Genomic DNA, 12,579 nt, shown 5'->3' on the forward strand with positions numbered 1-12,579 from the left:
TATGGGTTGTCTTCCATTTATTGTGCTAAATACTAAGTGGACCTTTGAATCTGTTAGACTCTTAGCTTTTATATTTTTCTTCATTAATTTCTTCTCTTTTGTTTTCTTTGTTTTCTCTTTCTGCAATTCTTGTTAGTCAGATTTTGAACATCCAGGATAGATCCACTTAAGTTGCTTTATTTTTTTCTCTAATTTACCATCTCTTTTCTTTTTTTGTTGCGCTTAGAAATGTCCTCAATTTTATTTTGCTTTTAATATTGAATCTTTGTTTTTGCCATCAGTTTTTAATTTCTAGGGAGTCTTTTTGGTTCTTGAGTTTTCACTTTTTTCCTAGTTAATGGATGTATTATCTTCTTAAATAGAGATGAAAAATTTTAAAAAAAATTGTCTTCAATGATCTCTTTTGTCCAGGGTAATTTTTGGTTGGTTTTTCTTAGTTTCTTTCTTATGGTGGTTTTCTTCAAATGCATGATGGTTCTTGGTTGTTCATATTTAAAAGCAAGACATTGAAAAGCTCTATTTTGCTTTTTAGATTTCACATATAAGTGAAATCCAAGGGTATTTCTCTTTCTCTGGCTTATTTCACTTAGCATTATACCCTCTAGATTCATCCATGTTGTTACAAATGACAACTTCATTCTTTTTTTATGGCTGAATAATATTCCATTATTTGTGCATATATGTGTGTATACACACAGACAGCCTTCCCACATCTTTTGTATCCATTCATCTATCAGTGTCCACTGAGATATTAGGTTGCTTCCATATCTTGGCTATTGTAAATAATTGTAATTGTAAATAATTCTGCAGTGAACCTGAGTTGTATGAGTTCTTTATATATTTTATATATTTTGGACGTAAAACCCTTATTGGTAATATCGTTTGCAAATCATTTGCAAATCACTTCTCACATTCAGTAGGTTGTTGTTTAGTTTTGTTGGTTTTCCTTGCTGTGTGAAGACTTTCTTTTTTTTTTCTTTTTTTTTTTTTTTAAGACTTTCTTTTTGATGTCTCATTTGTTTATTTTTGCTTTTGCTGTCCTTGCCTGAGGAGACAGATCAAAAAAAAAAAAAAATACTGCTAAGATTGGTGCCAAATAGCTTACTGTTTTCTTCTAGGAATTTTAATATTGGTTTCAGTTCTTATTTTAAGTCTTTAACCCATTTTGAGTTTATTTTTGTATATGATGTAAGAAGGTAGTCCAGGTTCATTCTTATGCATGTAGCTGTCCAGTTTTCCCAGCACTATTTATCGAAGAGATTCCCCTTTCCCCCTTGAATATACTTACCTCCTTTGTTGTATATTAATTGACCATATAAGCATGGGTTTATTTCTGGGCTTTCTATTGTGTTAAAGTGATCTATGTGTCTGTTTTTTTTGTGCTAGTACCATACTGTTTTGATTGCTATAGTTTGTACATAGTTTATAATCAGGGAGTGTGCAAGTCCAGCTTTGTTCTTTCTCACAAGTACTTTTGCTATTTGGTATCTTTTCTGGTTACATATGAAATTTAGTATTATTTTAGTAGTAGTATTCTGATTCTATGAAAAATGCCATTGGTGTTTTTATAGAACTTGCATTGAATCTGTAAATTACTTTGGGTAGTATGGACATTTTAACAATATTAATTCTTCTAATCCATGAGCATGGCATATCTTTCCACTTATTTGTGTTGCCTTGAGGTTCTTTCATCAGTGTCTTATAATTTTCAGTGTACAGGTTTTTCCCCTCTGTGGCAAAATTATTCCTAGGTTTTTTTTTTTTTTTTTTTTAATGCAGTTGTAAATGGAATTGTTTTCTTAATAGCTCTTTCAGATAGTTTGTTATTAGTATATAGAAACAACAGATTTCTGTATATTAATTTTGTATCCTGCAACTTTACTGAATTCATGTGTTCGTTTTAATAGTTTTTTTAGTGGAGTCTTTTAGGGTTTTCTGTATATAGTATCATGTCATCTACACATGACAGTTTTGCTTTTTCTTTTCAGTTTGGAAACCTTTTTTTCCCCTAGCCTAATCTCTGTGGCTAGGACTTCCAGTACTGTGTTAAGTGGCAAGAGTAGGCATCCTTGTTTTGTTCCTGATCTTAGAGGAAAAACTTCCAGCTTTTCACTGTTGAGTGTGATGTTTACAATAGGTTTGTCATATATGGCTTTTATTATGTTGAGGTATGTGATCTACTTTGTTGAGTTTTTATCATTAATGGATGTTGAATTCTGTTAGATATTTTTTCTGCATCTATTGAAATGATCGATCATGTGACTTTTATCTTTCATTTCGTTAATGTGTTTCACATTTGATTGCAGATGTTAAAACATCTTTTATATGTGGAATAAATCCCACGTGATTATGGTGTATAATCTTTTTAATGTATTGAATTTGTTTTGCTAATCGTTTGTTGAGTTTTGCATCTATGTTTATCAGAGATATTGGCCTGTAATTTATTTTTGTTACTGTCTTTGCTTTCAGAGTAGTGGTGGCCTTTTCAAATGAGTATGGAAACATTTCATCTTCTTCAATTTTATGGGATAATTTGAGAAAGATAGCTATTAACTCTTTACATGTTTGGTAGAACTTAGCTGTGAAACTCTGGTTCTGGACTTTTTTTTGTTGGGAGTATTTTAATGACTGATTGAATTTCATTGCTAATAATCCTATTCAGATTTTCTTTTTTTTTTTAAAGTATTTTATTTATTTATTCATGAGAGACACAGAGAGAGGGGCAGAGACACAAGGCAGAGGGAGAAGCAGGCTCCATTCAGGGAGCCTGATGTGGGACTTGATCCCAGGACTCCAGGATCACGACCTGAGCCAAAGGCAGATGCGCTTAACTGCTGAGCCACGCAGGCATCCCCTATTCAGATTTTCTATTTCTTCAGGATTTCAGTCTTGAAAGATTGTATGTTTCTTGGGATTTATTATAAGTGTCTTATTGGCATGTAATTGTTCAATGATAATCTCTTATCCTTCGTATTTTGGTGGTATTGATTGCAATTTCTCTAATTCTCCTTGTTTCAGCTCTTTTTTTTTGTGGATGAATTTGGCTAAAGCTTTATCAATTTTATCTTCAGAGAATCAGTTGTTTCATTGATATTTTCTATATTTTTTTTAGTCTCTAGTGCATTTCTGTTTTGATCTTTATTATTTTTTAAGATTTTATTTATTTATTCATGACAGACACAGAGACAGAGGCAGAGACACAGGCAGAGGAAGGAGCAGGCTCCATGTGGGGAGCCCGACGTGGGACTCGATCCTGGGACCCCAGGATCACACCTTGGGCCAAAGGTGGTGCTAAACCGCTGAGCCACCCGGGCTGCCCTGTTTTGATCTTTATTATTTCTTTCCTTCTGTCAACTTTGGGCTTTGTTCTTTTTCTAGTTCCTTTAGGTGTAGATTATTTGAGGATTGTCTTGTTTTTTGAGATAAGCCTGTATTGCTTTCCTCTTAGAACTGCTTTTGTTGTATCCCATAGATTTTGGAGTGTTGTATTTCCATTTTCATCATCTCTATTTTTTTTTAAGATTTTATTTATTTATTGAGAGAGAAAATGCAAGCACAAGCAGGGAGAGAGAAAAGGAGAAGCCGACTCTCTGCTGAGCAGAGAACCTGATGTAGAGCTCAATCCCAGAGCCTTGGCATCATAACCTAAGCTGAAGGCAGACACTTAACCAACTGAGCCACCCAGGTGCCCTCGTCTCAGTATTTTAAAATTTTCTCTTTGATTTCTTCATTGACTCATTGGTTGTTTAATACATGTTATTTAGTTTCCACTTGTTTATTTTTTCCAGTTGGCTTCTCGTAATGGATTTCTAGTTTTGTGCTGTTGTCACTGGAAGTGATGCATGGGATGATTTCATTCTTCTTAAATTTTTTGAGACTTGTTTTGTGGCCTAACATCTGGTCTGTCCTGGGGAATGTTCCACATACATTTGAAAAGAATGTGTATTCTGCTTTTGTATGGAATGTTCTGTATATATTTTTTAAGTCCATTTGGTCTGATGTGTTGTTTAGGGCCAGTGTTTCCTTTTTGATTTTTCTGTTTGGATGATCTATCCATAGTTGTAAGTGTGGTGTTAAAATTCCCCACTATTATTATATTAACTTCTTTTATGTCTGTCAATATTTTGCTTTATGTTATCTAGATGCTCCTATGTTGGGTACATAAATATTTACAAGTGTTATATCCTTTTGTTGATTGACCCTTTTTTCATCGTGTAATACCTGTTTATCTTTTGTTATGGTCTTTGTTTTGTCTAATATAAGGATGGGTATCCAGCTTTCTTTCCATTTCCATTTGAATAGAATATCTTTTTTTATTCCATTACTCACCATCCATTCTATCTTTAGATCTGTAGTGAGTCTCTTGTAGCATATAAATGAGTCTTGTTCTTGTATCTATTCAGCCACCCTGTGTCTTTTGGTTAGAGAATTTATTTCATTAATATTTAAAGTAATTATTGATAGGTGTGTACTTAGTTGCCATTTTGTTAATTGTTTTCTGTTTATTTTTGTAGTTCTTCCCTGTCATATCTTCTTGCCTTGCTCTCTTTCCTTGTAGTTTGATGCCTTTCTATAGTGTTATGTTTGGCTTCTATTCACTTTATTTTTTGTGTATCATAGGGTTTTGGTTGTGATTAGTAGGAGTCTTATATATAACAACCTGTGTATTTAATGGTCTATTTTAAGTTGATGGTCACTTAGAATGAGTTGATGAACACCTACTAGGAGCACTGCAGTTTTACTTCCCACTCCCACCAACATTGTATGTTTCTGGTATCATACATTATATCATTTTATTTTATGTATCCCATAACTAATTATTTTAGTTATAGTTGATTTAATACTTTTGTCTTTTAGCCTTCATACCAGTTTTTATAAGTGTTTATTATATAATTGCCTTTACCAATGAGAGTTTTTTCTCCATACATATATATTTTCTAATTTCTAGCCATGGTCTTTCATTTCTGCTTAAAGAATCTTTTTAACATTTCTTATCTTTTTAGTGTTGATGAACTCCATTGCTTGTCTGGGAAACTCTTACTTCCCTGTCAATTCTGAATGATAACCTTGTTGGATATTCTTAGTTGTGATTTTTCTTTTCAGCACATTGAATAGACCGTGTCACTCCCTTCTGGCCTACAAGATTTTTGCTAAAAGAATCAGCTGATAGACTTATATATAACTAGTTTTTTTTTTGTTGTTGTTGTTGTCTTTAAGATTCTCTCCTTTTTTAACTTTCGATATGTTAATTATCAGTGCGTTGTGTTATGGATCTCTTCGGGGCTCTCTTTGCTTCCTGGATCTGGTTATCTGTTTCCTTTCCTAGGTTAGGGAAGTTCATAGCCATTATTTTTTCAAATAAGTTTTTGCCTCTTTTTTTCTCTTTTTTCCTTCTGGGATCCTTATAATGCAAATATTAGTATATTTGATGTCTTGGAGGTCCCTTAAACTGTCCTTGCTTTTCTTTTTATTTTTTAAAGATTTTATTTATTTATTCATGAGACACACAGAGAGAGAAAGAAAGAGAAAGAGAGAGAGGCAGAGACACAGGCAGAGGTAGAAGCAGGCTTCATGCAGGGAGCCTGACGCAGGACTTGATCCTGGGTCTCCAGGATCACGCCCTGGGCTGAAGGCAGTGCTAAGCCACCCAGGCTGCACCGGGTGTTCTGATCAGGTGATTTCCGCTACCTTGTCTTCCAGGTCACTCTCTGTTCTTAATCATCCAATATGCTTTTTATTTCATTTATTGTGTGTTTTAGCTCTGGTTGGTACTATTTTACACTGTTAAAGTTTTCACTTCATCCATTGTTCTCCTGAGTTCAGTGAGCACCTTTATGCTCATTACTTTAAACTGTTTTAGATAGATAACTGCTGTTTCATTAAGGTCTTTTTCTGAGGTTGTGTTTTGTTCTTTCATTTAGATTATATTTCTCTGTTTCCTCATTTTGTCTCTTTGTGTCTATGCATTAGGCAAATTGGCTACCTGTCCTAGTCTTAAAGGGGTGGCTTTGTGTAAGAGATGTCCTGGAGGGTCCAGAAGTGCAAATCCCTCCTGATTGCCAGAGCCACATGCTCATGGGTCATTTTTTTGTGTAAGCTGTGTATGCCTCCCTATTATGGGACTCTGCAGTGAGTGAGGCTCTCAGTGGAACACTGCCAGCGTTAGCAGGTTAGATTGAGAGTTTAAAGATGCTGCCTGCAAGTATCAGCACTAGCAAAGTAGAATGTGGTCTCTAAAATGTCACCCAACACTGTTTCCATCTCTAAAGTATATCTCAGCAGCTGCTTGCCTCTGTGGCAGACACCCCAGGACTAGTGTAGTGAGTGGACACTATGGTTTACCTATGGTTTGGGTACTTTTCCAACTTGCATTTTATCACTGAGTCCTGAGACCAGTGAGTCCTTTAAGAAAAGGTATTCTGTTGCCTGTAGCTCTATTGTTTTCCTAGATATAATCTGTTTTCAAAGTCTGGCGTTTTGGGGGCTCATCTCTTTTGTGCAGGATATAAGGGTTGGAGTTCCTGGTGTTGAGTTCCAGCCCTTTACTCCTCAGGGAGAAATTCCATTTTTGAGATTCTTTCCTAATTGCATTGCCATGCCTGGTGTGCCAGGTGTCCTCTCACCTTTGGTGAGAAGAGGCCTCTGCCACTCCTACTCCTCTTGATGCTGCCTCTTAGTTCCTTCTTGTGGAGTCTCTGTTCATTCAGTTTTCAGGGCTTTTTCTGAGGAGATTATTCCTCATGTAGCTATCTATTTGGTTTTTTTTTTTGTTTGTTTTTTGTTTTCTTTTTTTTTTATTTATTTATGATAGTCACACAGAGAGAGAGAGAGAGAGAGAGGCAGAGACATAGGCAGAGGGAGAAGCAGGCTCCATGCACCGGGAGCCCGACGTGGGATTCGATCCCGGGTCTCCAGGATCGCGCCCTGGGCCAAAGGCAGGTGCTAAACTGCTGCGCCACCCAGGGATCCCCCTATCTATTTGTTTTGACCACAGGAGGAAGTGAATTCAGGATCCTCTTAGGCCACTGTCAGAACCCTTTTCTGAGAAAAAATTTTTAGCATAGTAATAGAATAGCTGTAAGGCAGAGTTGTAGACTGTCATTCATGTATTTTCTTTTAATAAACATTTACTCAGCACCTCTATGTATCAGGCATTATGATATACCTGGTTCTGGATGAATAGTTCAGTACCCTATATGATCAGATATAGAATATTTTCAGAAGATTCTTATATCCGTGATACTAATCAGCTTCTCAGATGGGGTAAGCCTGTTTGTATTCTCCATGTGCATCAGGTTAAACTTGAGGTGTGTGTGTGTGTGTGTGTGTGTGTGTGTGTGTGTGTGTCCAGGTCATTGGAGTGACTGTTGTATGCAAGGAACCCAGATACTCTAAGAGCTATGAGTTACTAAAGAAGTAATAGATGACATGATTGGGGATCTCAAGAAATGGAATAAAGTTCAGTTGTTTGGGAAGTAACAATTCTTTTGGCCTCTGAAACTGAGTAGGGTTGGTTTATGTATTGGGTCTCCAGTTTAACCTGATTGAATTTTTTTTTAAGATTATTTATTTAAGTACCCCTGGGTGGCTCAGTGGTTGAGCATCTGCCTTCTGCTCAGGGCATGATACCAGGTCTGGGGATCAAATCCCAAATCCGGCTTCTTCATCCTCAGCCTGTATCTCTCCCTTCTGTGTCTCTAACAAGTAAGTAAAATCTTTAAAAATTATCTACTTAAAAAAATAATAAAGATTATTTGAGAGAAAGCACAAGTCGGGGTGTGGTGGAGGACCAGAGAGAAAGAGAGAGGCAGGAGCCCTATGTGAGGCTTGATCCCAAGGACCCCAAGATCGTGACCTCAGGTGAAGGCAGATACTTAATTGACTGAGCCACCCAGGTGCTTCTTAACCTGATAGACTTTCAGTGAGAAAAAGGAATTTGAGAATATAAGGAAAGTTGTGAAATGTAGTGCATTACAAATGTCTTAACATAGTAACTTAGGATGTTTTCACTATTGATCTTAAATTTATACAGAAATCCAAAATGAGTTTTGGTACGTGGTTTTCTTTGAACATTCAGAATGGAGTGGATGTATGGACATGTTGACTCTTTACTAGCCTTAAAACTTAGGGAATTTGAGAAAATACACCTTTAAGAAATACCTTAATATTTATCTTCTGATCTTCATCTTTTTTCATCATGTTTTAGGTCAAGGAGGTTGTGTTTTATTCTTTATTCCTTAGTCTGGATGATGTCTAAAAATTCTTATAGGCTATTTTTAGGGCAGTTTTGTCCTTTCATTTGATCCTGTTCAATTGATTATATGAATACATGCAATTGTACCCTGAGTTTCCCTATTAAATTGAATATATCGTTATCATTTACCCCCCCATTTCATGTATCTGAGATTGTTGAATGACTTATAAAATATTGTTCTACAGCATTTAAACTCTTTGCAGAATATTTTATCATATAGGTATATTCAATTGATATTGAGATTTTCTTTAATCTTGTCTTACCCTTTAATGAAATCTTCAGCAGCTAAATTTTTGTTTATGTCTGTGATATATTCCTAAAATGGAATTTCTTCATGAAATAATATGTGTAAATAGATTTTAATGTTTTCGATGCATACTCCAGATGCAACTCTAGAGAGTTGCCCTTCAGAAAGATTATAAATGTTAGTATAGTTAATCTGATTTATTATTTTGCTAGTATTGAGCTAGGAGTGAGTATAATTTTATAGTTTGGTTTTTTCACTGATTGTATTGTGATCATTATCTCATACCTCTAAAAGTTTTATTTTAATATTCTTTATAAAATTAGTTTTTAATTTTTTTGAGATAAAATTCACCATCTTAAAGTATACCATTCAGTGGTTTTTAGTATATTCACTATATTTTTGTAACCATTACTACTGACTAGTAAAGTTCCAGAACCTTTCTTTCACCCTAAAAAGAAACATGTGCCCATCAGCAGTCATTCCCAGTACTCCCTACCTTCTTTCTCTGGCAGCTACTATGATCTCTTTCTGTCATTTTGGCTATTTTGACAGTTCATGTAAGTGTAATCATACAATATGTGGCTTTTTTATGTATGGCTTCTTAGCCTAAGGCTTTCAAGCTTCATCCATTGTTTTTGATATAATCTTTTCAGTATCCCTTTTATGCCTGCATTATATTTTATCCTATAATGATACCATAATTTCTTTAGACATTTCTTCCTGTATTAACAACCACTAGGAATATTAATTAATATATGTATTTTTTATTTATACATTTCAAAGTGTATTATGGTGGATTCCTAAGTGGAAATTTGCTGTGTCAAAGGTTATGACTTAAGGTTATGACTCTTAATGTTCTGATTCCCATGGCCAAATTGTTTTCTGCAAAGTTTATATGAATTTAAACTTCTACCAGTAGGGTAAATAAAATTTTGTCCTCACTTTAGCTTCCTTAATATTTAGAATATTGACAATTTTATTGCTAACTTGATGGTTAAAAAAGACTAAATTGTTTTAAGTTGTATATTTTCATTATTGGTAAAATTCAGCTTTTTTTCATAGGCTTATTAGTCATTTGAATTTCCTCTTGTTTCGAAATTTCTTTTTGTCTTTTTTCATCTTAGAGTCTTCCTGTTTTCCTTTTCATTGAGCTTTTTATATAGCAAGGAAGTTATCTAGTTGCTTTATTTGTAGAAACTATTTTCACCAAGTTTTTAAAATTTTGTTTTATGTTTTTGATATATGGAAATTTTTATCTTTATAGTTAAAATGTTCAATTTAAAATAAAACCTTAAACAGTGAACTCTATTATGCCTTATTATTGTTCATTTTCTTATAAATAGCCGTTTATTCCAACATCATTTAAAAATTAATACATCCAAAAAAAATTAATACATCCTTTTTTTTTTTTTTACTCCCCACCTCCATTTCTCACTGGTGTTTGATATTGTCATGTATTGCATTCATATACTTATGAAGCTCTGAATCTTTTTTTTTTAAGATTTTATTTATTTATAGAGACACAGCTAGAGAGAGAGGCAGAGACACAGGCAGAGGGAGAAGCAGGCACCATGCAGGGAGCCCGATGTGGGACTGGATCCCGGGTCTCCAGGATCACGCCCTGGGCTGCAGGTGGCGCTAAACCGCTGCGCCACCAGGGCTACCTGAAGCTCTGAATCTTAATTGCCCATTTTGTTTCATTAGTATATTTTTTCCTCCAAGTTCCATTTAATTAGACTGAAATAGGATAGTATATCATTATCTGTACATGTGCCTAGAGGTCAGCTAGACTTTTATTAGTAGGTAGGCAAAACTGGGACTTTGTGTATTTAGGGAAACTATTTAAACTTTCCAGGTCTCATTTCTTTATCTTCCAAAGGAGATGATAAAAGCAACCACTCTAAAAAAGATGTTCTAAGGATTAAAGAACTGATTAAATGGATAGTGTCCTGTCACATTTAATAAGTACTTAAGGAATGTTAGCTGTTAAAACAGTGATGATGATTTCATATTACATAGTAATATAGTAATATCTGGTAGAACTCTTTTCAAAATTCTTTTAGTCAAAATTACATATTTAGCTTCTGGATTAACTTTAGATTCCTTTTTTTTTTTTTTTTTTTCCTTTACTCCATCTCCTCAAAAACCATTCCAGTAGGATTAAAATAAATCTGTAAATTAATTTGGGGGAAAAATAAGAATACTACGTGTCCCTATCCAGAAACTTGGCATTTCTCTTGATTCCTTCAAATTTTGCTTTTGTTTTTATAGGATTTACTAATAATGTTTCCTTCTTAAAGGTCCTATATGTGTTTTTGGTTAAAGCTTGTTTTAGATATTTTATTAGCTAATATTGATGGAATCTTTTTATATTATTTTAAATGACTTGTTATTTGTAGTTATGTATTCTTTTGGCATCTGTTGGTCTCTTTTTTTTCATTCTGCATACAAATGATGAGATATTTAAATGTTTTGCTGTTTTCTGTTTCTTTGCTTATACATTATCTTTTTTTTTCTTTCTGAAGATTATGATTGCCATTGTTCTTTCACTGAAATGTTCTTTGGCTCCTTTAACCCCTAACTTTTGTTATTTAGGTAAAAACAGATGACATAGCAAGAATTTACCAGCCTAAGCGTTATGCTTTATCGCCCAAGACAACAATTACACTGGCACATTTACTTGCTGCACGTGAAGATCTGTCTAAGATCATTAGAACAAGTAGTGGCTCCAGCCGAGAGAAGACAGTGTGTGCCATTAATAAGGTTGGTTTTTCTTTCAGTACAGTGGAGAAAGAATTTATAATCTCTTCATTTGATGTTTTTACAGATTTTAATCCATTTTTCTCTTACAATCCGGTAAACTAGAAAAGAGAGTGGTCAAAGTATTTCAGTTCATCCAGGCTGTTATGTGTTTTGTGTGTGTGTGTGTGTGTGTGTTTATTTGAATTTCTGTATTCATAAATCAAACTACAGTTTTATTTGAATTAGAGGAATTAAGAATTTTTTATCAGTGGCTTTAGCAAGAATTATTTGCCTTCTTTCCAGGAATGTATTTATAATTTTTGTCAGTAAAATCCTGTGGTAGTTGTTTCAAGTAGTGACAGATTCCTTATATCCTTGGTGTAAAACAAGTACATGCTTTGGAGACCTGTAGATCTGGATTCACATCCTAGCTCTATCATTTACATGGATGAATCACCTCGGGCAAGTTTACTGAATCTTTTGGAGATTCCATTTTCTGATTAAGAGTATGGATTCATTTCTCCAACACTGCTTTTAAATAAGCTCAAAGAGACTGAATCTTTTACAATAGCAATAGCAGTAATTTAGATTTATCAGTTTTACTGGCATGTGTTCTATATTTAGAGCACTTTATGACAGACTTTATCACAAAAGAGCAAAAAGTCAGAAGAGATTTTGGCAATTTTAAAACATTGTTACTCACTCATGAAAACAGTGTCCTTGATACAGTCAGTATATCTTGGTAGAGGGATGATTGTACATAAAGTCAACTTGTTAATTATTGCTGTTAGTCACCAGTGTTTGTTCCTTCCTCTTCCATTTTAGATCAACCTCCTCTATCTTTGGAAAGTATTCTGTCTAAAAATACATTATTTAGTATCTTATATCAGGTTATGATCTGGTCTTGCCAGATTAAGAGTTCTACTTTTTAAAATGATATTGCCCATCTCTTTTCAAATTTATAACTTATAGTCTCTTTGAAAGCAGTCTTAATCAGTTCTTGGAGTAGCAGCATAGCATATTTATTTGGTGGAGAGGCCAATGAAAATAACAACCAAAAAGGCTGCTTTTTGCATTTGGTAATTAGGACATTATTGGTGACTTTAAAAGAATGCATTCTTCAAACATTGCCCCACAGTAAGGAGGATGTTGTACTTTTTGTCTTTAATTTACGATGTAAATTACTAAAACATGGTTTTGATTAGAGGATCAATGGAAGTAGAACCCATCTGATTTGTAGGTCATTTTTGTTGTGGCAGTTACCTTCTTTCCTGAAAGAGACTAGCAGGAAGCTAGTCTAGCTTCCTTCCTCACCATTGTCTGTGTTTATGGATAT

General features: G+C 34.3%; 1 protein-coding gene across 1 annotated transcript in view; it reads left to right on the forward strand.

Moving 5' to 3' along the window:
* The window catches only part of FAM98B (family with sequence similarity 98 member B), a 36,977-nt gene that overhangs the window by 21,638 nt on the left and 2,760 nt on the right, over positions 1-12,579 (forward strand). Inside the window, exon 7 of the mRNA XM_072808368.1 lies at positions 11,097-11,264. Within this exon, the coding sequence (XP_072664469.1) occupies positions 11,097-11,264 (168 nt within the window). The remainder of the gene's footprint in view (positions 1-11,096; positions 11,265-12,579) is intronic.

The sequence above is a fragment of the Canis lupus genome, chromosome 32 (assembly GCF_048164855.1).
Source record: "Canis lupus baileyi chromosome 32, mCanLup2.hap1, whole genome shotgun sequence".
Taxonomy (NCBI): Eukaryota; Metazoa; Chordata; class Mammalia; order Carnivora; family Canidae; genus Canis; species Canis lupus.